Source organism: Bos javanicus, chromosome 4 (assembly GCF_032452875.1).
Source record: "Bos javanicus breed banteng chromosome 4, ARS-OSU_banteng_1.0, whole genome shotgun sequence".
NCBI lineage: Eukaryota > Metazoa > Chordata > Mammalia > Artiodactyla > Bovidae > Bos > Bos javanicus.
In genome coordinates, this window is record NC_083871.1 from 56,532,071 (window position 1) to 56,557,004 (window position 24,934).

General features: G+C 39.4%; 2 protein-coding genes and 1 long non-coding RNA gene across 4 annotated transcripts in view; 1 reads left to right on the forward strand and 2 right to left on the reverse strand.

Annotated features, from left to right (window-relative positions):
- Positions 1-14,777, reverse strand: LSMEM1 (leucine rich single-pass membrane protein 1). Of its 2 annotated transcripts, none has more exons than XM_061414099.1 (4): positions 10,387-14,777; positions 6,629-6,760; positions 4,708-4,836; positions 1-588 (listed from the first exon to the last, which is right to left on the reverse strand). In XM_061414099.1, exons 2-4 carry the CDS (start codon positions 6,753-6,755, stop codon positions 458-460), a joined length of 387 nt encoding a protein of 128 aa, XP_061270083.1. In that variant the 5' UTR covers positions 6,756-6,760; positions 10,387-14,777; the 3' UTR covers positions 1-457. The 2 variants fall into 2 exon arrangements, with proteins under 2 accessions (XP_061270083.1, XP_061270082.1); XM_061414098.1 differs by having other exon boundaries at positions 10,109-14,777.
- Positions 9,484-24,934, forward strand: part of LOC133246117 (uncharacterized) — a 19,944-nt gene continuing 4,493 nt past the window's right edge. The window contains exon 1 of the long non-coding RNA XR_009735914.1: positions 9,484-9,658. This is a non-coding gene — a long non-coding RNA (uncharacterized LOC133246117). The remainder of the gene's footprint in view (positions 9,659-24,934) is intronic.
- Positions 14,881-24,934, reverse strand: part of IFRD1 (interferon related developmental regulator 1) — a 23,456-nt gene continuing 13,402 nt past the window's right edge. The window contains exons 9-12 of the mRNA XM_061414096.1: positions 22,512-22,646; positions 18,422-18,550; positions 17,875-17,970; positions 14,881-15,633 (exon numbers count right to left, since the gene is read on the reverse strand). Coding sequence (XP_061270080.1) covers positions 15,544-15,633; positions 17,875-17,970; positions 18,422-18,550; positions 22,512-22,646 — 450 coding nt within the window. The 3' untranslated portion in view covers positions 14,881-15,543. The remainder of the gene's footprint in view (positions 15,634-17,874; positions 17,971-18,421; positions 18,551-22,511; positions 22,647-24,934) is intronic.

A 24,934-nucleotide genomic window follows, 5' to 3' on the forward strand; every position in this document is an offset into this window, starting at 1 on the left:
TAATCACCTGAGCAGAATCTCTTTTATTGAAAAGAATCATCACCTGATCCCCTTGAATACAAACAATTCAATGAATCCCTTAGGCTTTCCCCGGAGTTCATAAAGATACACGAGGGGCCATGAACTTTACTGGCCACTGTGACCTTATTTTGGTGACAAATCTCCTTTGGTAAAAGAAGCTGCACATGCAGAGCCAAATGCCCTTTCTCGCTTACTGTTGTTTCTGCCCCATGCCCGCCACCCTTGAGCCCATGAAAGCTGAAGGACACTCCCACAAAACGAGCCCCTTTCTGGCAGCTGCCCCTAGCCCCCCTTGCCTTGGGGTTGCTCCCATCCCTGTAATTGAAACTCAGCCTTTCAAGACCCACAAATACCCTTGGTGGTTCTTAATCCCTACACCCTCCCTGGACCGTGAGAAGCTCAGGTGTTAGCAGTTGCTCTTGGACGATTCATTTCTTTAGCTCTGTTCTGAGTCCAGCTGGTTGAGTCGCTTTACGATGATGCTGTTGATTTTCTTAAGATCATCGATGTCCTTTCCTTCAGCTGCTAGTCGTCTTGACACATCTTCCATCTTGTTTTCGGTTTGAACTTAAAAGTGAAAAATAGACAGTGTTATGCTGGTTTCCAGTGTGTTCCATCGTGACTCCTCAGAGCCCATGGGGGTGTTCAGCTGGGAGCTGAGATGCCGTCTTGGCAAATCCTCTGCTCCAATAGCCCATGCAGCCCAGAGGCCCGGGAGAGAAACTGCTGAAGTCTTCTATGAAGTGAATTATTTTTATAACCCTTTTGTGCCAGACTCGACTACCTTTGGCAGCTCTGCTCAGATTTTGGCTGAGAAAGACATTGTATGAATAACCACAGGAAAACTGCCAGTGTCTGATTATCCCCGGAGAAGAGATTGTTATGTTGTCTCATTCTGAGACCCGTTCTCAGCAAAGGTTTTTCCCTCATCATTTGGGAGGTGAGATATTTTGGGTTCCAACCCATAGGTCTCCTGGTTCTAAATTACCAGTCCATAATGAATTATAATAATAATTCTCCCCAGCTACTCTGAGAGCAGAGAGACCATATTTCCAAAATAAATAGAACCCCTGGGTATTGAGTAAGCCGGGGAGTGGAGCACTCTGAGGCCTACCTGGCAGTTAACATTTCCAAGAAAGGCAGCACAAAATCAGTATTTAATACGTGGACTCCGTATCATTTCCATTTCAGGCAAGTGTTTTCCAGGATAGCTTTCAGGAACTAACGCAGGTGGTGACACAGCACCGAGTTTACCCAGCAACTACTTCGGGGAGGCATCTGAGCTTCAGCCTCCGGCCTTGGGACAAGCTGCTGCCCAGAAGCTGCCTCCCCTCTGTGTCTGAAAATTACGTTTGGATGAACTGTGCTCTAGAACATGGATGTGTTGGTGCAGAGCCAGACAGAAGCAATACCACTCGCTCCTGGAGAAAAGTGTGAAACAACTAAATCCACAGCATGTGACATCCTTTCCCCTCTCTGGAACCTTCTACATGAGTCAAACGCAAAAGGGAGTAGCAGGCATGTTGGATTAAGTCTGTTCCACAATATATTAGCTCCAAATTAAATTCCAAAAGAGAAAAAGGATTCTATATGCAAAAATATTAGAGAAAAATCATATACTGACTTGCATTTTGGAAATTAACAAAAAGTAAAATAAAATACCTTGAGTATTACTAACCTAGCAATTCTCAAACTTACTAGACCATAGAACCCTTTTTTAAATGAAGGCAATACTTAATCACATCCCACAGACCTAGTATCTAACACTGCTTGGCCCCTGTAAACCTACAGAGGCAGGTAGGCATCCTGGGTAATCTACCCTTGCTGTCCAGTATTCCTCTTTAGAACAGAGATTGTGACAAAAACACAAGGTCCAATAGTTTAATCAATGTAATCAGTGTAAAATAGCCTATTTCTCTTGCATAAAAATGCCAGATATAAGTTCTCACACTTCAGTTAAAATGATACAAATCTGTACCAAATCCCAGTGAGAGCAGAAAGGTTTCCTCTTCAAAGATGAGCACAGGCCAAGTTCATTTACAGGGGCCTGTGCCAATAGGATTGGAGAAGGAAATGGCAACCCACTCCAGTGTTCTTGCCTGGAGAATCCCAGGGAGGGGGGAGCCTGGTGGGCTGCCGTCTATGGGGTCGCACAGAGTCGGACACGACTAAAGCGACTTAGCAGCAACAGCAGTGCCAACAGGACTTCCCTGTTGCTTCAGATGGTAAAGAATCCACCTGCAACGCGGGAGACCTGGGTTTGATCTCTGGGTTGGGAAGATCCCCTGGAGGAGGGCATGGCAACCCACTCCAATGTTCTTGCCTAGAGAATCCCCATGGACAGAGGAGCCTGGCAGGCTACAGTTCATGGGGTCGCAAAGAATCAGACACAACTGAGTAACTAAGCATGCAAGCACGTGCCAACTCTGGTCTTAGGTTGGGCTAAAGTTTATCTGCAAACCACCGGAAGCCTCTTATTATTAATACAAAAGGCAGTGGAGCGCCAGGAGTTCTGGAGGCAGATGGGCCAGAGTATGAATCCCAGTCCTGCCTCGGATTAGCTGAATAAACAGGGAGGGTTAAACTCTGGGCTTTCACCTTTCACCAGCAAAATAGAAATATTAGACACTACCTTGAAGGGTAAAGATTTAAGATAATGAATTTAATGCATCTGGCACAGAGTAATTGTCCAATAAAAAGGCATTCTTTATTCACATCTTCTTTCTGTTTCTTGATATGACTTTGCCCTCAATATAAAACCCTAGAAGCAAACATAAAATAAATCCTATTCATAGAAGAGGGTATAAGATGGTAATAAAGAACATGGTAGTTGATGTCAGGCAGGGGTGTCTCTGAGCCCTGATTAGGCACCCTTGTCTGTGGACCTTCAGCACAGTAATTAATCTCTCTAAGCTTTAGTTTCAGCATTGATAAAACCAGAAAAACAACAGGTCCCACACAATAGAATTGTTATGAGGTAGTGAGCAGACATGAATGTTTACCATCGTGCCTGGGAGACAGTGAGAACCCAATACATCACATTTTAAATTATTATTACTCTTAGTCTTTTCCCACAAAAGAGAGCAGTCCCTCTGGGCTGCTTCCCTGTATAGCTGCTGCTGCTAAGTCACTTCAGTCGTGTCCGACTCTGTGTGACCCCATAGACGGCAGCCCACCAGGCTCCCCCGTCCCTGGGATTCTCCAGGCAAGAACACTGGAGTGGGTTGCCATTTCCTTCTCCAACGCATGAAAGTAGAAAGTGAAAGTTAAGTCGCTCAGTCGTGTCCAACCCTCAGTGACCCCATGGACTGCAGCCTTCCAGGCTCCTCCATCCACGGGATTTTCCAGGCAAGAGTACTGGAGCCCTGTATAGCAGACATACCTAAAATTTCCCACTAGTTTAACTCAGTCATTTCCCCAGACAGTGAGGCGGGATGATATTTGCAGCATCCACTTTTGAGGTATAACATTTCTGAAGAGTAATCCACACCCTCTTTCCAGCCCAGCAGGTTCAGGGCCAACCCTCCTCCATAGAATAATCAGATCCAAGGGCAGCATTATTGTCAGGATAGTTCACACTGTAGCTTCTAAGTGCAAAAGGGCATTAGCAAGGTGACAGAGAAGCAATTAAATTACATCACCACTTCATGCCAGCTCTGAAACCTAGAACAGAGATAGAGCTTTAAGCTGGATGGGAGATGAAGTTTTGGGGAGGAAAAGGGGTTAGAAGCTGTGAGAGTCATGCCCTCTGCCCACCTCCCATCACCACCACTGCTACCTCCACTAGTCCTGAGTGAACTTGAATTAGAGGCATTTCAAACACATGGAATCTACTTCTCATTTAGGCTTTGTGAAGGCTACAAGGCCTGCAGGGCAGAAGAAACGAGTGTGGTGGATGCAGGCAAAAGGGTATCAAGGATGACTCCCTCCTCTCAGGCTCTTCCACTCTTAGTGGGTGCGGGAGAGAACTGAAGCAACTCCAGATGGTGGTCTACAGGGGACTGCTCAGAGAGAACACTGGGGGCTCCCCTGACGGGGCAACATGCATAAGGAGAGGGCAGCACTGAGTGGACAGCACCCCTCCCCAACCCGAGGCAGAGAAGAGAGTGGCACTGAGACTTCGGGGGATCTCTTGGCTGAGGAGCCGTGTGGGGAAGCGTGTGCCACCACTCGAAGGTGGATGTGCAGGGCCCAGGACAAGGGCAGGCGAGACACCAGCCCAGAGAGTGTCATGCAATAGACAAGCGATCACCTCACAGCCCAGCCCTGCCTCTGGGCCCTTGCACAAGCCCAGCTGATGCTTCTAACCGATTTCAGAGAAGTGAGGAAAACTGGGAGGGTGACTCAAAGTTACAGGCCAAATTCATGCAGAAACTGTGTCTTGGAATAAGAAAACCCAGAATTAACTAGGATAAGCTGCCTACCATTAGCAGCTAGGGACTCTGTGTGAGAAATTAAAGTGGTACAGAAACAATATCCAAGTCTGTGAACTTCTGCCATGGAGGGTTTCTGTGTGCCCCAGTGACCCACTCAGAGCAGCAGGGTGCCCTGGGCATCCGTGCCCTCTCGTCCTCCAGCAGCAGTACTGGGTGCCAGGAAGCACTGCCTGCTTATGGAAGCAAAGCTAAACAACCAGCTGTCAAGTAAGGGCAAAGCAGTGATGAAAAGAGTGTCAATGGTACCTACCTATCAGAAATATCACAAAGGAAACCAGTGCCAGGCTGATAATCAGCACGATGATCAGCCCCACCAAAAACAGACTGTGGCTTCCATTTCCTGAATCAGTGCTGACGTCCTGGAGTTTCTCCTCTAGAGCTGATGTGAAACAAATAACAACAACAACAAAAACAGGACTCCTCAGCATACAGGCTATCAGTGAACTTCACAGTCCCCCAGTGTTAGAGATGTAAGATGATACAACATTGTAAATCAACTATATTCCAATAAAATTAAAGAGAAAAAAAAAAAGGTGTGAGTAAGGGATACACCCATTTTCACTCTGATCACTCTGAAAAGAGACTTATGCTTTAGAAATGTCTTTGAACGAGTGCTCTTTGAGAATTTTTCACCTTCTTTTATATTAGTATATTCAAAGAACAAGCCTGGTCAAGCTGTCTCTATAACCCTGGTTTGGAAAATTCTTTGACGATCATGTTAACACTGATGTAGCCGGACATGGATTTTCCTTTTGCATGGGGTGGGGGCGGGGTGGTGTAAAGAAGGATTCGGAGTGACAGAGGCTCTATTGCCCTTTTCCCTAAAGCAACCCAAGAATACAACACAGCTGGCAGCGGGTCACTAACTCTGAGTGAGTCTAAGCATTCTGAGGTATCTCCCAGAAAACTTTATTTCCTATAAAAATAACCAGCTATTCCTACATCTATTACACAACAACATCAACATGAGCCTGATGTACTTGGTTTCTTAAAGTTGTTTTCAGGATGGACATGCTCTGAAAGCAAGATTCTCTTCAATGCTTTGCGGTTGAACTGAGAATGCAACTAAGCTTGGCTCACCCAAACCATGAACTGCCTGCATTTGGTCGCTGCTTTGTAAGGCCTATTTGCTTAATAACACCCAAATTAAATTGAAAAATAAATATAGAAACTCGGGATCTTGAAGACCCTTGAACTACCTTCTGTATTTTCTCCTACTATGTATCAGCCCCACACCCTCTGCTACTTGATTACGGAGAGATGGGGGCAGAGGTCCCATACTTTTTTATAAAGACATCCTGCCTCACACCCTCCACAGCTTTTCCTTCCTAATCACAGCCAAGGCATAAGCTGGCACTCAAACACCAACCTTTACTAAGACCAACTGTAGTAAAAAATCGGTGAAATTCTGAATGAATGAGAGAAACAAGCATTCAAAAAGGATACAGAAGAGAAATAATAGACATAAAATTGGGACAGTACGAGTTTCGAGTACATGTGAAACATCAACAAGTAGATGTTTATCCCCTGAGTTGGAAGGTCAGCATTTAAACTAGAAAAGATGGGGCTCAAATAACTTGATAGAACTCATTTATAATATTTAGGGGACAAGATACACATGTAGCATTTAGTATTTAGCATATTTTTATTTCATTTTCCCCCTCTTCTTTCTAATGTGTTCATTGAGGAGATCTGTAAATTTAAAAAGATGAAGATGACTTTTCTGCCCAACAGAACATGAATGATCTTTGTTATACTAGATAAAAGTGTGGAACATTTTCTCAGCAATCTGCTATGAAGTCAGACCTGTCCGGAGAGTGGGCACACTCAGTGACCTGGCTGTGGTCACCAGAGGGCACAGAAGCAGCCAAGTGGCATGAATTAGCCTCTGGGAGGCCATCTCACAGCCTCCACTCCTTCCCAGGGAAAGAAACTCCAGAGGAAACTTCTCAGAACTTTTGAAGATTAGAGTTCGAATCCTGCTTAAGAGCCAGGAAAGCCCATAAGCCTGGCAAGTATTCAGAGAGCAAAAGCAAACATTGCCTAATACTAAATAGCAAGTCTAATGCCCACCCCACCCCCACCACACCCACAGGCCCAGCTCAGCGCTGGCTATTTTTAGGTGACCTAGAAGCCAGGACTGGCCGCCAAGCCTGGGAGGGCACACATACGGAATAGCTGCTGTGATCCGGCAGGACAGAGGTTTAGTTTGTTCAGATCATTTATGGAATCCACAACATAAAGCTTTCTATCTTCAGGAATGCTGCGAGAGCCACTGTCCTGGGAAGAACGTTTCATTGTCCCTGGAAGAAAACACTGCCGTTAAACCAGAGAGGCTGGGCGGGGAGCTGGCCTTCATATCACAGCTCACAGGAAGCTGGGTCAGCACATGAAGACCCACCCACACATATGACTGCCAGATGAAGAAGGGCTAGAAAAGTTAGCTTTTCCTTTGGGGGATGACACTGTAACTCTTCTTTTTGCTTTGCTTACCAGGGAGCTCAGAGTCAAGTGTGTGCCACAATTTTAACGCTATAATACCCTGCTTATCAGAACATGCTCCTTCCTCCTGCTCAGATTTCTCAATTTTGTCTATATTTTACCTGGGTTTTTTTTTAATTTTGTAATTTATTTTTAAATATTTCATATTCTGGTGAGACTTCTCAAATCCTTTGTGCAAGAAGACTATGTTTAAACACATAAAAAGACAAAATTATGCCAAGCAAGCCTGTGGCCATTAAGATTCTAAAAGAAGAAAATATTGTGAGCTATTCTAATAGAATAGGCTTTTAATACAAAACTATACTTTTTATATTCTCCCTCAATATGCTAGAAGTTCATATCTTAAATGTATTCTTTAGTCATTATACACTGGCTCTGAGACCTCAAGACAAAATCTTAGCAAACTGAGATGATACAGAGAGAAATCCTGAAGCTGTTGGAGGCTAAACTTCAGGACCTCTGAGGTCTCCTCCCCCGAGCTCTCTTAGATTTTGGCCACTTACATAGTAATTCTGAAATTGTGGTTTACATTTAAGGTAATATTCTCTAATGACAGCATAAGTTAGAGCTACACTGAAAAAATCAGAACAGATCGAAAAGTTCTCATTTTAAGTTGTCTCTCTAGCACAACACAGAACTTGTGGCATTTTAATTACATGAAAAGAAGGTTTTAGGAAGACAAATTCCAATTGCTATCAAAGCTTTCTCTTTCACAGTTATCTCTTTTCATAAAATGAGTCTAATAATGATGTGTGATTTTTTGATTGAGAGAGGATTTTAGACATGCTCTCATTTAGCTCCTTGTCTTTCCACAAATGAGGAAACTGAAGTTCAGAAGGTAAATGCCCAAGATCACACGTTAGCTAGGTGCCGAGCTGGAAGCAGGCCTCTGGCTTCTAAGATCACTGCTCCTTCCCTGTGTGACCTTTCTTCTCCACCACCTTCCCTAATCCTTTGCGAAGACTCAGCTCAAACATCACCTCCAACCTGTCTTTCCTTTGTCCCCTTGCTGGATGCTGTACATTCTTCCATCATAACATCTGTACTACTTCATCACATTTATTTGCTTACTTCTTTGATTTCCTCAACTGAGCACTCTGTAGGCTAAGTACCCATTCTATTCTTCAAATGTCCAGTGCCAAGTTTAGAAGCCAATACCTAAAATATTTTATCTAGGATTTAAATCTCACTATTTCCAAAAGAATTTGAAGCTGTTAATAATAAGAACACTAACATAAAACTGAGGTTAAAATCCTCATATCCATCCGAACTTTAGTAAAAGCAATGCAATAAGCTTCATGTCTGCCTATATATGGCAACACACTATTGACTTCCTCTTAACATTTTAAAAATTTCGTTTAATACCCAGCTACCGAATAAAGAGAAATATGATTAGAGTTAGGAGAAACAAAACTCAGAAATGGTAAATGGTAATCAGTCATTTAATAAACAGATTCTAAAAACATTAAAACTCATCAATTTCCTAGCAATACCTAAAAACCTATTAGTACTTGTAAAAAAACATGCCACCAGAACCCTAGCTAAGAAAAGCAGTGAGCTTGTAAAGTTATGGACTAGTTAATTTTTACAGTCTAAAACTAAAAGGGCATTTCAGTTACTCTGAAATTTTAATTAACAAGAACAACTAACTCCCTGAATATTTTAGATAAGATACTACTGAAGCACTTTAGATATACTGAATTCCAAATATACTTCATGGAGCATTCTGAAGGGAATGACTCTGAGTGACCAGAAATTTTAAAAAAGACAGCAAGACAGCATATAGAGCAGAAGGGCCTAAGAGATCAATCAAATCTTATTCTTTCACAGATAAAACCAAAAGTGTTGACTGATGCATGGTTACAAATTTCTAAACTACTCTTTTAAAAAGGTTTTATATTTTATCATCACTTTACACTTTGCTATCCCAAACACCAATATTGAATGAAGCATAAAGGTTGTGTCACATCACAGGATCATCATTTAAACACGGCTTCTATTTTAGGCTTGGTAGCTGACACGTGCTTCATTTCTGGATCTGACTTGCCATCCTTGAGCCTTAGCTTCCCCTTTAGGAATGTAACTGCCATGCTTAAATCTCATACTGAGGCTTAATCAGCATTTACAAAGTAGAAGACTAGCTAGAAAATCATAGCCACAAAAACTGACTTAAGAGCCATGCAGCTAATAAAATCTTCAAATTACTAGCCTTGCTGTCAACTTAAGTAATTCAATGCAACATCAAATCCAAAATCACTAAGATAACAAACAACTTAGAATGAAAAGTGCTCTGAAAGGAATAATCATTTGGGTCAAGTCACAATGTAAATACTATAGATGCTATTTCAGTGCATTTTTAAATTAAGTGCAACATTCAAATGGCAAATAAAGAGCCAGTGAGAAAACCAAGTTGGGGGGTGGTTCGTGGCCGGTAAGAGTCAGCAAATGACCCTATGAGTAAATGGATACAAGATCACATGGCCCTCAGACCAGGACCCACAGCTGTTTGACACCCAGTTGTTGCTATCTTTGGCATTCCCGATGAGGGTCATCTGAGAACAACCAGCAGGGCTGGAAAAGCCAGAGTGTTACTAAATTCTGCCCTTCTCTAACTTAACCCTCCTTCTTGACTGTGCTGTGCAAATCTGCAAAGCTGTACCCGTTTCCCAGAACCTTATTAATACCTTGAGCACAAACATGTAAGTAATTTCATTTTTCTCCAGTTTAGATCAATGCTAACAGCTGGTTCTTTTTGTCTTTTAAGAATTCTTTAACTGCCTACTAATAAACATTCTGACCAATGTAATTGTTTATGAAAGTTTGCTTTGCTCTTTACTTTTTTCCAAAGGTGCTTGGTATCATACCACAGAAATAACTCATATGGGTATTGCTTGCTACAAAATCAGAATTGTTAGAATAGAGCTTAATTCAAAGCTAATAGAAGCTTTATTGAGTGAGTCATGGTAATTTGTTCTTTAATTCCATTTCAGAGTCAGTGCCTCTTCACATTCAGCAAGTAATTTTTAAAATCAAGTCTAACTCATTTCTATCACAAGTTAGAAAAGCACACAGCACATGCAACAAAAGACATCTCAACCTCAAGAATCAGAATTCAGTCTCTTGAGAGTAACAGCATGCAAATTACTTACAAAAACCTTGAGCTTTGACTGCTGGGTTGCCAGGGGGGAAAAATATTCAGAAGCAACTATAAGACTTTCTAGAAATTCTGTAGTTCTTTGCCTTCTTCAGCACAGGGGTGCTTCTAGAAGGCCCATAAACCCCAGCGTGAAATTGTTGGTCTATATCCAGTGTTAATTTAGCCAAGCAGTTAAGATTCCAAATATTGATTTTTTCCGATAATGTCTAAGGTTTAAATAAATATATTACTGAAACTATCCTTTAAAAAGAAAAAAAAAAAAAACCCTACCATGCCTTGATTTAATTGGTAACTGATGAGGTTCTTACTGGACCGAGATTTATGTCCTTATTTGGCTGATATGGAACCTGACACAGCTCCTGCATTCTGTCATGGGGAGTTCCGATGTATAAATATGGGGAAGCAGGCTGGAGCTGCCACTGACAGCTAACCACACAAGACTCCAGACCAATCAGAGGACGACAGTCAACAGGAAGAGAATAAGGTTGTGACAAGTCTAACCAGGATGAGAGCAGGTCAGAGGATTCCAGAGCTTCCAGCAGCTACAAAAGGGGATGGTGCATGGGAGATTACATGGCTACTGACCCACTGTCCCCACTGCCGGTGGTAGAAGCACTTCATCTCATCAACTTTTCTGTTTTCAAAGGCTTTATTCTGTGAGTTTTTAACACATCCTCCTTTCTCAGGAATGTCAGCCTCTGATGTGGTTCCCTCTCACATGTCAAGAAGCATGTGCCTTCTGGTACAGAAAAGCAGCTGTGGTGAGACAATCCCACAGGCCCACCACCCCAGACTGACTAGCCTGGCAGGATATTAATGATTAAGTGGTAAACAGATATGTAACCCTTTATAATCCTACTCTCTATTGCCATGACTAGGCAGACATTACTTTGCCAACAAAGGTCTGTCTAATCAAAGCTATGGTTTTTCCGGCAGTCCTGTATGGATGCAAGAGATGAACCATAAAGAACGCTGAGCACCAAGGAATTGATGCTTTTGAACTGTGGTGTTGGAGACTCTTGAGAGTCCCTTGGACTGCAAGATCAAGCCACTCAATCCTAAAGGAAATCAGTCCTGAATATTCATTGGAAGGACTGATGCTGAAGCCGAAGCTCCAATACTTTGGCCACTTGATGTGAAGAACTGACTCACTGGAAAAGACCATGATGCTGGGAAAGTTTGAAGGCAGGAGGAGAAGGGGACAACAGAGGATGAGATGGTTGAATGGCATCACTGACTCAATGTACATTAGTTTGAGCAAGCTCCAGGAGTTGGCGATGGAGAGGGAAGCCTCCTGTGCTGCAGTTCATGGGGTCACAAAGAGCTGGACACAACTGAGCAACTGAACTAACTGAACTGAGACAGACATTAATTCAGCCTTGAGCACATCAATTAGAAAATGTTTGCTCTACAAAATTATAGACCTCACTCTCCTTTTAAAAGGAATGTCACCCTTTAAAGTTTCATCTATAACTGAGGACCAATTCATAAAGAAAGACTATAACTAGTAACTTTTTTCTCCAAAGCACATAATGCATTAAAACTTATGCAAAATTTCTTCAAAAAATAAGAATGTTTGCTATTTTAATCATGTTCAGCTTTAATCTCCCAACTACGCGATCTGTGTTAAACTATCTATTCTTTAAAGAAAAAAAAAAAAAGCCTCATTTTGAACACTGCTGCTGCTGCTAAGTCACTTCAGTTGTGTCTGACTCTGTGCGAGCCATAGACGGCAGCCCACTAGGCTCCTCTGTCCCTGGGATTCTCCAGGCAAGAACACTGGAGTGGGTTGTCATTTCCTTCTCCAATGCATGAAAGTGAAAAGTGAAGGGGAAGTTGCTCAGTCATGCCGGACTCTTAGCGACCCCATGGACTGCAGCCTACCAGGCTCCTCTGTCCATGGCATTTTCCAGGCAAGAGTACTGGAGTGGGGTGCCATTGCCTTCTCCGTATGAATACTATGTGTTTTTCTCTCTCCTGTAAACCTAACCCTTGAAGTATGAGTCACCCCCTTTTGCCCTCAAGGATGAGGAAAATGGAAATTAATAGTTCCTCACACCAAAGTCTGGATTCAACCATATTTTACACCAGAGAGGGGGATGAGGTTTTTTTATGCTGTGTGACCAGGTAGACTTCTGGAGAACCACTTAAGAGCAAAGCAAGACAATCTACTTCATTTTATCGGCTATGTATCTAAAAGGTCACATCCTGAAGAGTTTTGAGTCACAAGAAGAAAACAGGTATTTTCACAAGAACTGATCAATTGGGGGGTATTTTCAACTATTTCTGGGTTTTTCTTTCAAATATTATATCTCATTCCCAGGAAATTAAAGCATATGCTATCAAAGACTTGTCAAAGATGCCAACTGATTCAAAATGAATGACTAAACCTCAAAGAACTTACTAGGCAGGGACCATTTTAAATTCCTGAAAGCCAGCAAGGTTAACCAGTATCAAGGAATAAATTGGTCTATCATACACCATTCTTACTGCTCTGAAGAAAACTCAAGCACTTTCACATTGAATCCCCTGTTATCCTGCCTAGCAACTACCCATCAATTTCATGAAAAGGCACCCATCTATAAATTTAATACCTGCTTACCTCTTCTTCCTCCCAAAACTCCAGTAAAAAAGGCAGAATAAAAGTTATAGAGCCATAATACTAAACATAGGAGGTAACAATACTGAGCAAGATTTCAGCAAATGTATTGAATATAGGAAGGAGAGAGTAATTGGTACATACCTTAGCAGACAGTCACAGGACCATCACTGATGAGTAAGTGATGGATCCTACAGAATTCAAGCAGGCTCAGGAACTGAAGGCAACAGTGAAGCACACAGCTAAATACAGGCAGGTAGTTTCATGTTAGCTAAAAATATAATGCAACAGCAAGATTTGAAAACTGTTACAATCTCTCCCAGAAAGAAAAGGAAGTAAGGCCAGAGGCTCCATCCAGCAACTCTAACATTTCATGGGAGTTCCAGATCATGGACAATGTACATGCGTCTATGTGGAGGATGGGAGGGTAGTGTCAAAACTTAGTATTTCCCAGATCGCCAGTCTACCAAAACACAGTACCAAACATTTTTACAGCAGAGACAGAGATTCAAAGAACAAAACAAAACAAAATAAATCAGAAAGTGAAACTGCATCAGACATTGTGGCAACACTTTTAATTAGAGTAGAGCAATGCCTTCAAAATCCCGTTTGGTTTTCTACCTAGAATTTTATATACCAAGCCAAAGTACCTGTTAGACACACAAAGTTTCAACATAATCAACTTCCCATACACTCATTCCCAGAAGTTTCACTCATTCCACTTTAACAGGGAAGTAATCTAATAGCAAAGACATGGGGTCCAGGAGATGTGGAATCCAACTTGAGTGGAAAACAGATCCCAGGATGGAGTCTCAAGCAACAGCTGTACACTCAGATGAGAGAAAGTAGTCTAGACTGAAACAACAAAGAATTCAATATCCTTTTGGGCTTTGACCATGTGACAAAGCGATTAAAGAGTTTTACAAACTTATTGGAACTGTTCTGGAAGAGTTAAATGATGTGTGTATAAAACCAAGACAAGATGTCCTATGAGAACGGTAACGTAAGCACAGGAAACCATCCAGTTCAGAAATGAATAGAAAATAAGGTGACTATAATGTAAACAATGATGATGATTTAGCAAAAAAGAAAAAAGAGGTTGGGGGGGAGAAGTAAAAAGGCAGAAATCCTTACCTATCAAATAAAGAAATAGCTGTATAAGCATTTTACTTAGAAATTTGAAACCAAAGTACTAGGAAAAAACTAAAGGCTGAAATGAAATCCTGAGAAATGAGAAAGGAAGGAGCAGGGAACTAACTTGCTTATAAGCACTGAAGTACTACTAAAACTATATATATACACCCCTGGTGCCTCAGTGCTATCAAGAATCTGCCTGCAATGCAGGAGACCAGGGTTCATTTCCTGGGTTGGGATGATCTCCTGAGAAGGAAATGAATGGCATCTCACTCCAGTATTCTTGCCCGGGAAATCCCATGGACAGAGGAGCCTGGCAGGCTACAGTCCACTGGGTCGCCAAGAGTCAGACACAACTAGTGACTACACCACCCCCATATATTGCTTTAATAAAAATTCATTAATATTCTAAAATATGTATATAGTAAATTGAAAATTTAGAAAAAATACTACTTACAATCTCTTCTCTATGGTCCTAAACTACTTGGAATATAAAGAGGAGACAACATGCAACCCCAGGTTTGAGATTTCAAGTTTGTTTTCCATTGCATTATATCTGAGGGCTGGAACTCACCCTCCCAGCAGCAGTAACAGCTCCATGAGGCAGCGAATAGGGGACGTATCAGACCTTCCAGGAGGGGTTGAAGATGTGGCAGAGGAAGACTAGTTTAGAAAAAATACCTGTGGATTTTGATCCTTATTTTCATGCTTCTTCCACCCCTCTTATTACTGTGTACCCCATGTGCAATGTCATTTTAACATAAAGTTTCATAATAAAAAATCCTAGTGCATTGTCAAAATGCCTACCACTTTCCCATAAAGTCAAAAAAAAAGCACCTCATGGGGCAACCAAGAAACAATGGTCTTAAAAGTAGCTGGAATGTCAACGATATACGGCTACATTTTTTTCATTTACTTTCATGTTTCCAAATATACAAGAGGAAGTTCTGTTTTACTCTCCCTACCCCACTTTATCATTTTGAACTCTATACATTAACTCATAAATGTTTCTTCTATTAGAAAAGAAGCACTTTTAGTGTGAAAAGATCTTTATTTCAAAATAAAGAGCACAAGGTCTTACACAGCAGATAAAATTAGTGTTACTGCCCTCAGTGGTCAAGGTTAGCAACTTTTCTGGCTTATATTAATTCATCATGAACAACGGATGGACTGACTGGCCTGTAAGTGCAGCTGTATGGTCGCATGGTATAATTCCTTTTGTTGATCCTAGTGACAAAATTATTAGGTTCCACTTAAAATTGAAAATAACAGCAGCTTTTCCAGATCTAGCTCCCAAAATTGTATCCTGAACTCATCTGTGTAAGATCTTAAGTTAAAAACTTTGTGTATCTATATCATTATAATCAGTATTTCTGACAATCACAGCATAAGAAATTTAACTTTGGCTAACAGTTTTTCTCATCATGAAATCAAGTGAAATACCTTATGTTTGCTTTTTTCATAAATAGAAAATGACCAAACATTACAAACACTTTATGTTTAGTGATTATATATACAAAGAATATTTAATAAACAGGACTTACCATCTGCAATACTATATACATTAAATTATAATATAACCCCTACTACAAAAGCTATCTGTTGACCAAGATAAAAACTGTCTCTAGAGATTAAATACATTAGAAATTACAAAAAAAAGGGAAATTAGAAAGTGGTCTTCAAATGCTAAAAATCTAGAAGAATTCTCCAACATCTGCTCTCTTATCACGACATTTGCTTCGAGCTTTTGTTCGAGCTTTGAAGGCTGCAGAATTATATAAATGCTGAAATGGAAAAGAGGAAAATATGTGTGAGCCAATAAAGTTTTAGATATTCTTATAAAGTAAGAAAAAAGATTATAATGTGACTCTAATGTAAACAATGATGCTGATTTAGCAAAAAAAAAAAAAAAAAGGTGGGGGGAGAAGTAAAAAGGCAGAAATCCTTACCTATCAAATAAAGAAATAGCTGTATAAGCATTTTACTTAGAAATTTGAAACCAAAGTGCTAGGAAAAAACTAAAGGCTGAAATGAAATCCTGAGAAATGAGAAAGGAAGGAGCAGGGAACTAACTTGCTTATAAGCACTGAAGTACTACTAAAACTATATATATACATCCCTGGTGCCTCAGTGCTATCAAGAATCTGCCTGCAATGCAGGAGACCAGGGTTCATTTCCTGGGTTGGGATGATCTCCTGAGAAGGAAATGAATGGCATCTCACTCCAGTATTCTTGCCCAGGAAATCCCATGGACAGAGGAGCCTGGCAGGCTACAGTCCGTGGGGTTGCCACGGACTGAAAGGAAAGAAATGAACTAATTTGACTTTAGATATACTTTATATGTTTAAAAGACACAAAGAATGAGGGAGACGATTAACACATGACGGTTCTGTATGAAAAAAATAACCAAACATAAAATGTTAAGAAAATTTTTTAGATAATAAAACCAATGTTGTCAAATATGTGTTTAATAGCTACAGGCATTCATTCAACACTGAAAATAATTAAAAATAATAGAATAATTTTGGAAGGTAATTTGGCAATACATCTCAAAAATCATAATCAAGCTCTATCGTTCCATGCAAGGACTTTATCCAAGAAATAATCCAAAAGAGAAATAAATGTAAAAATATTAGTATTTATTAGAAAGTTTTAAAATGCCCAACAATCAATTATATGTCCATCAAAGTGATTAAATATAAAGATTTTATAAACATACAATAAAACAATTCACATCCACAAGGATGGCTATAACTTAAAAGGAAAATTAAAAACAAAAAAAGGTAACAGTAAGGATGTCAAATTTTGAACTCTCATATTGCTAGTGGGAAGGTAAAATGCACTGCAGTCATTGTAGAAAACAGTTTGGTGGTTCCTTAAAAAGTTAACAGAATTACACATGACTGAGCAACTCTGCTCCTAGAAGAACTGAAAACAGGTGCACTAATAAAAACTTGTAAGTTTATGTTCAAAAAAAGCACGATTTAAAAGGATCAAAAGTGGAAACAAGCCAAATGTCCACAAACTAACAAAGAGATAAACATGTGGGGTATCCATACAATGGAGGATTATTCGGCCACAAAAAGGACTGAAGTACTGACCACCCTACAACATGGATGAACCTTGGCAACAACATGCTAAGTAGAAAAAAAAGTCACAAAAGGTCATGTTATATGGCTCTCTGTCTGTGAAATACCCACAACAGGTAAATCCATAGAGAAAGAATGCACATTAGTGATTGCTTATCAGCAGCTGAGGGGAAAGAAGAGGTGAACAGACAGTGAATATGTAATGAACCTCAGTTTCCTTTTTGAGGTGACGAAAATGTTTGGAACCTAGATAGTGGTGATGGTTGTGCAACACTGTAAGTGTATTCAATACCACTGAACTGTACACTATATTTTATGTTATGTGAATTTTACCTTAGTAAAAATAATAATAAGGACTTTTGAAATGTTATGAAATTCTCCAGGCAAGAATACTGGAGTGGGTAGCCATTCCCTTCTCCAAGGGATCTTCCCCTCCCAAGGACTGAATGCAGGTCTCCTGCATTGCAGAGAGATTCTTTATTGCTGAGCCATTGGGGAAGCCAAATAATATTAATCACTATTTAATGTTATAAACTCTCTAAGTACATTTGTTCTCCTCATCTGTAAAATGAATCTGGTACTAAGTTTAGGCTCAGTCATCAGATATGAAAGAAGTGAAAGACATCAGATATGAAAGACAAAAATACTTTTGTCAATATTTATCCTTAAATATATAAACTTCACAGAACAAAGGGAAATAAAAAATGAAAATAGTTTCTATGTTAACAGGATTATGGATAAAAATTTCTCTTCTTAACCCTCCATACTCTAAATGGACTAAAGTTTCTTCTATACTTACTAGTCCAGCTTTGTCTGAAACACCATGGAGAACTAAATAGTTTACAAACATAGCTAAATGCCTATCACCGGGCAGAATCAAAGCTTTGTCTCCACTTCTGTGCATTCAGTTCTCTTGAAAACAAAAACCAAACCTACCCTTTCAAATCGAGAAATCTTCATTGTCTTCAATGCAGCAGCATCAAGCATCACTGGGGGTCCAAGTTCAAATACATTGCGAAGGAATTCATTTGACTGAAATAAAAGAGGCAATAAGGCTCAGTATTAAACATCAGTTTTCTTTTTTTTTACTACATAAACTGAATTCTGGTTAACAGAAGTTATGTGGAGTTTATAAATATGAATGTACATCACTTATTTTCTTTCTGTTTCTCATAAGACCAAACTGTTTTCCAATGCCCTGAATTCAAGAAAGCTATGTCAAACTAGTTGCTTTCCTACAAAGATGTCAATAGTGCTCCAACAGTCAAGGAGATGCCCCACCAAGCTTACACTATACAAAAACAAAAAGGACAGTTTCATATGTATTCACCTCAACTTTCAAAAATAAATTTGCTATTGTGCATAACATATACTGAAAACAGTCTGTATATTCAAACTAATTTCAAAAGCAGTGAAGTGAGGTAGATTCAAAACTACTCTCTAATTTAAAAGCTAACACACAGAAAGGATGTCACCCACTCACCTGTAAGTGATACTGCATTCCTGATCCAAGAATCTCCTTAAAGGTGTCATATGTATGTTTTTTGACCCAGCAATCAATATACATCCTTTCAGGACCAAATTTAACAGTTTCTGTTGGAAAATCCCGTTCCTGGTCAATAGAAGAATAAAAATTTTAAGAGGAACCAAAATGATCTAAAGAGATCCTACATAAACACAATTTCTAAATACACATATACATGTTGGAATGAATAGTATGGTTTAAACCAATACCTCCATCCTTGAAATATGAATAGACTAGAAAGTGGAAGTACTATCCTACATAAAGAGTGCAGAACTTGTCTAGCTGCCGTAGACATGGCAAAACTACCTTGTTGTGAATGTTTTTTCATTTCAAAAGCACTCAACAAACTTGCTGGAAAAGTCAGATGCGTGTACTGGTTTAGGATTGGGGTAGGGAGGGTTATAGGACAAGTCAGAAAGACAAGATGCCCCCACAAGACAGTGCTGAAATTAGAGAAGCAGAAATCTAGGAAAGGAAGTAAAGACAAATGGTGTTAACTAACAGACCAACCAAAAAGGAGGAGAAGCAACTAGAGGGTTCAGACGGCCTTTGAAGATTCTTATTTAGAAAATGAGATAACATTTATGATTTCAGAAATGGAAGAAATGGAATAATTTTGCCAGAAGACAATTTCTAAAGTATAACCATGGGGCAAGAAGAGGTAGTGGTGGAAGTGAAATGGAAACAGGAACAAATACAGAATAGGGTTTTCCAAATGAGCAGAGAAGAAATCCAGAATACTGACAGAACTTGAGACAAAAACAAACTAGCTGCTCTATATTTTAATAAATCATGAGTAAGGAAGAGTAACCCACGTGGTGCAGTGGTAGAGAACCCACCTGCCAATGCAGGAGACTCAAGAGACATGGTTTCCACCCCTGCTGCGAAGAGCCCCTGGAAGAAATGGCAACCCACTCCAGTATCCTTGCCTGGGAAATTCTACGGACAGAATCTAGAGGGCTACAGTCCATGGGTCAGACATGACTGAGTGACTTGAGTACACAACACACCCAGGAAGGGAGGAAGTGATTTCCACAGAGACAGGAGAAACAAAGCGATGGGATCTGACTGGGCAGGACCTATCCAATTGCCTTCCCCACGTCTATTTAGTCCCCACCTCTCTCAGCAGACACAGGATCTTATGTAATAAAAAAAAATGTGAATGCTAGATTCACATGGATATGCCACTCCCTGGCTTGTGACTTTGGCAAGTAATTTAACCTGTTTGGGTCTGTTCCCTTGCCTGTAAAAGCTATCTATACGTCTACCACATAGAATTATTAGAGGTATAAGCATGTTTTGTGAAGCATATACAGTGCTTGGGCTGTTACAACAGCTCAAAACAACAACAACAAAACAGTATGATTCTATTATTTCAGCATTTCTTATTTCAGAAAACAGAGACACCAGGAAAGAACTCCCTATAAACTCATGTGTATCCTTACCTATTCGTCTCTCTTAAATCAGACAGGCCCTCCTCCCCAGTTCAAGACTAATCATTATTCTTTCAACGCCTCATACCACAAATCTTTCATTTTATTTTCAAAGGCTCCTTTCTCCATTGATTCCTTTTCCCATAAACTGTCTCTAGCATTTAAAACAGCAAACCCTCCTACAATCCAGTAATCAGCTCTCTTCTTCCCATCACAGCCATGTTTTTTAAGTCAAGACACACTATCTCCACTTTTTCACCTCCCATTCACTTTTCAATCCACTTCAGTCTGGTTTTTCTCCCATCATTCTACTGAAGCTGGTCTTATAAAGGTCACTGTGGTGTTGGGAGAAGACTCTTGAGAGTCCCTTGGACTGCAAGGAGATCCAACCAGTCCATCCTAAAGGAGATCAGTCCTGGGTGTTCATTGGAAGGACTGATGCTGAAGCTGAGACTCCAATACTTTGGCCATCTGATGCAAAGAGCTGACTCATTGGAAAAGACCCTGATGCTGGGAAATATTGAGGACAGAAGAAGGGGACAACAGAGGATGAGATGGTTGGATGGCATCACCGACTCAATGGACATGAGTTTGAGTGAACTTCAGGAGATGGTGATGGACAGGGAGGCCTTGTGTGCTGCGGTTCATGGGGTCGCAAAGAGTCAGACACGACTGAGTGACTGAACTGAACTGAATGACCTCCTAAGTGATAAATCTCATTGACACTTTCCATTCCCTCTCTGGACCTACCCGCAGTGTTTGGCCCTCAAAGACAGCACAGTGCAGTGCGTCCAGACTCCAGCTTTGCTACTTCCTGTTTTTTAACTATTCCTCTGGTCCCCATTTTTCCTTAAAAAGATAATTGTACTGTTTAAGACCTACACTGGGACCAAAACAACAAAACTGTATGTCAAAGTACCAACATATCAAATGTTTACCAATTTAATACACGAACTTCAAAATGGGTTTTGGATGAAAAGAAATGGCGTGGCAAAACAACCACACCCCAAATGGACCATTCTCTATAGCAACTGAACAAGATCCAACAAGGAAGCAGAGTCCCTCAAAGAAAGCTGGGTTTCAATATAAGACAAGAGACAAGATCACTGAGCAAGGCTCTGAGACATGCAGGTAGACTGAAGCTGAGCTGCAGGAATAGGGAACCAATCAAGGGGCAAAGAAGGAACAGAAATTCTGAGATGAAGAAGAGAGGGTGGGAAAGGCCTGGGAGGGAGATCACCAGAGGACAGAATATGAGTCAAATGCAGGGCTTTCCTTTCCATTGATAGAAGAGGGGGTTGGGGGGCAGAGGGAGGAGACAAGAGGCCTGTTAAAACTGGTTCACATTGAGATTTCACATGTATCTTTCTCAGGAGAGTCAGTACTTTCTACCATGACCAGCCTGGGATGAGGGACCTGTCAACAGGGTCTGTGGGATCCTACCGGCCTTAAAATCTGTTACCCAGAGAGGACCCAAAAAGACAGAAAATCTGAAATCAGTTATAATCCAGAAAATCTACGACATGCCATTATTTTATCTTTTGGAGGCTACAGGATCTAAATACAGGAATAGTTTATTTCTAAATTCCACTCAAGAAAATCACTTATTTGGGGATTTTTACCACACTGATTGTAAGACCAACAAGATGCTTAGTATGTATGTATGTCTGTTCGAGTCAGGGTTTTTTTTTCCCCCTCATTTTGTTTTTTAAATAACATCCTGAGTAAACATAAAGTATTATCTGAGTTAACATAAATTATTATTATAAAGCAATTAGTATTAACATTAACCAAAAATTTAGATCACAGAGGACCTGTATACTAATTTATACCCTAGGTTTTACTTTTTTTAATGTAAATTAAAATGAAGAGAGTAGTTCTTAAGCAGACTACATAAGAATCACTGGAACACTTGAAAATTGGATCTGAGTGGGGCTTTAGTATTTTAAGTTCCCATTCTAAAATTTCATACACGTTACACTGAATGACTCTTTACTAATATTCTTGAAAGAAATTCCCTATTAACATTTATTGAAGAAACTTATCCTTAACCATGCACTATAAGCCCTAAAGGTTTCTAAATCAATTTATTTGCCAGGTAGGCTAAAGCAGGTTAGAGGTCTACAGAAAGGATTCAAGCATCAGAAAATGATATGCTGGGTTTTGTTATTTCGGCTTTCAGCACCTAGCTTTCCCAAGAAGCTCACAAAGGTCTCTGCTTAAAGGTACTAAAGGATAGGCAATAATTTACTATTTACAAAAATAATTCATTATTCATACAATACTAAGTATCTATGTGCTAATGATAAGCACCAGGTCTTGAATGATGGCAAGTACGCCAAAGTGAAGTACATTTCTATCACTATGAATCTTTTTTATCTTTTTCAACATCAACAAAAGGAAAAAAAAAACCTTTATAACATCAGAATTAATTTTTCCTTTGTTTAAAAAGAAAATTTTTTCATTTTTGTTGTTAAAAACCTGCTCAGTCTTAAAATGAGTAAATGATTTAGCTCAAAGGTGAAGTTCAATCAGCAAAATCACCCAACTGACAAGTCTGGCTTAAAACAATCTAATTTCAAAAGAATTAATTATTAAAGCATTAAGAAGCCTACCTCCACCGCCCTCAGGATGTCTCTGAACACTGACCGCTGCTTTCTCTTGTCTACCTTGGCCCGGTGCTTATTTCCATCTGTAGCCAAAGTCCTAAGCATCTGAGTTAAAGACTCCATGTCTTCATAAAAAAAGTCCTGGTCAGAAAAATACTTTATTAACAGGCAAAAATTTAATCCAGAAATACTGTCTACAAGATGATACACTACTACCAAATAATGAACATTCCTCTTCTAAGTATATCCAGATACACTCAACCAACACTTACTGTGTTCCAACTGTATTCAAGACGTTACTGGGACTTCCAAGTTCAGTGACAGTCAGATACACATAAATCAATATAGTTTCTACCCTCTGGTTCCCCAGACCCCAAGGCATGTATTCCCAGAACTCCAAATTTCTTTATACCAAAAGAGCAAAGCTATTAGTAATGCTTTTTAAAGCTCCTAATTTCTAATTTACTGGCCACATTTCAAATAAGCAACCAAGTATTTACATCAGGTGCACAACTCAAGTGATTAAATTATTTCAGAAAGAAAAATATTTTAATCCCTTTTGGAGGGAAGCCACAAAATATATTACTATTTGCTATGATCTTAAGTTGACTATAGGCTTCTTTATTACAGTTTAAATGGCTATACTTTTAAGAAGTCTATTTTGGGTGTTTTTCGTCTCTAATTAAATTTTACAACCACATTAAAAACTAAGCAATGATTCAGAATTATTTAGTTGACCAAAACTAAAGCAGACAGAAGGTGAGACATCTCCAGCTCTAGTTATTAACCTTCTTTGCATTAGTGGTAACAATCATTTAACTTATTCTATTAAAACAAGAAAACTCTTATTTCGGGCATTCTTCACATAGTACTGTATATATTTATTAATTGTTCCATGTCAAAAGGTACAGATGTAATTTCTGTTAATGCCTAAAATGAAAAATATTATTACACTCATGGAAAATAAGCTTGAAATCAACACAGATATTCTTTTAAGTACACAAGTATTTTCTTATTATCAGTATTTTAGAGATTGTATATTCTTAACTGTTCTAATGAATGTTTTCTTTCATCTTCTACTTCAACTTCCTATGGCTGAATTAGCTGGAAATGACACCTGTTAACAAAACTTTCATCTAGAAAAATGGTTACCAAAACTGAAAAGTTATTATTAAAACAGTTCAATGTTATGTTGATGTCTGTATTTATATTTCACTAAATTTGATTCCATCATAACAAAATAAGAATTGTTTTACTTGTAGAAATAAGTACATTTTAGGGACTAACAGTTTCCTACTTATTTCACTGGCTATTAGTTCTTATGTACTATTCTCAAAAAAAAGAAAAAAAAAAAAAGTATGGAAGATTTAAACATATATATGGGAGAATACACCAAAAATTAACCAGACTATGCATTACTGTAATTTGTTCTAAGAACTGGGAATCACTGCCAGTGGTTCTCAAGAATCTTATCTCCCAGCAGACATTTTTTTAATCAGAGGAATCTGATATAAAAAGGGGATAGTTAATACCATCCACATCTCATAAGTTTATGGAAAGGCCTAAGTAACATATATTTATATATTCTAAAAATACATAAAACACAGTACATAAATATCCATTATGCTATAGTTCTTTTATGATACAGCCTGTTTCAGTATAACAATTTAAATGCTTCAAACAGGTCTAAAGATAATTATTTCATTCCAAAATAACAGCTGTGATAAGTTAAATGGTTTCAAAAGTTGAGTGGAATTAAAATGAAATGAAACCACAGAAAACTTTGAGTTCAAGTACACAAGATGAGATGCTGATGGTCACAAAAATCATGCCCTACACTAGTATTTGCTATATAGTAGTCCCCGGAGCACTGATTGTAAACCAAATGAAATAAGCTGTACTAAGTGTTAAGAAATAAACATAGGGAAGCCTAACATTAAAACAGAGTTTGATCCCGCCCCACTTCACTGCAAAGCGCTGATTACTATTTCCTAAATGGTTTTATCTGACTACTCAACTACAAAGACTTTTATTCTTTCACTCCCGCTAATTGAGGCAGAATGTCTTTGTCAGGGTATGGAGACATTTTTACATGAGCCGGTTATCCTATAAAAATCAAGAAGTGAAAAGCATGTGATTTAAGGTCTGGGAAATGTGTTTTGAGTCCTCAGATTTTATTTCCACTGTGTCTCTGTCCTGAAGCACTGCCCCTGTCAGCTTAGGTGGAAGATGGAACAGGGAGAATTAGGGACGGTCTGAGAATACTGTATTTTGGTACAATTTTCTGAATTAGTTTATCACGTGGCCCTAAGACCTATAATTTAACCCACTAAATAGTCCTTCTCTTAGTTTAAGTTGCACTAGAGAGCGCCAAAAAGGCTACTACAAGAGTCGGACACGACTGAAGCGACTTAGCAGCAGCAGCAGCA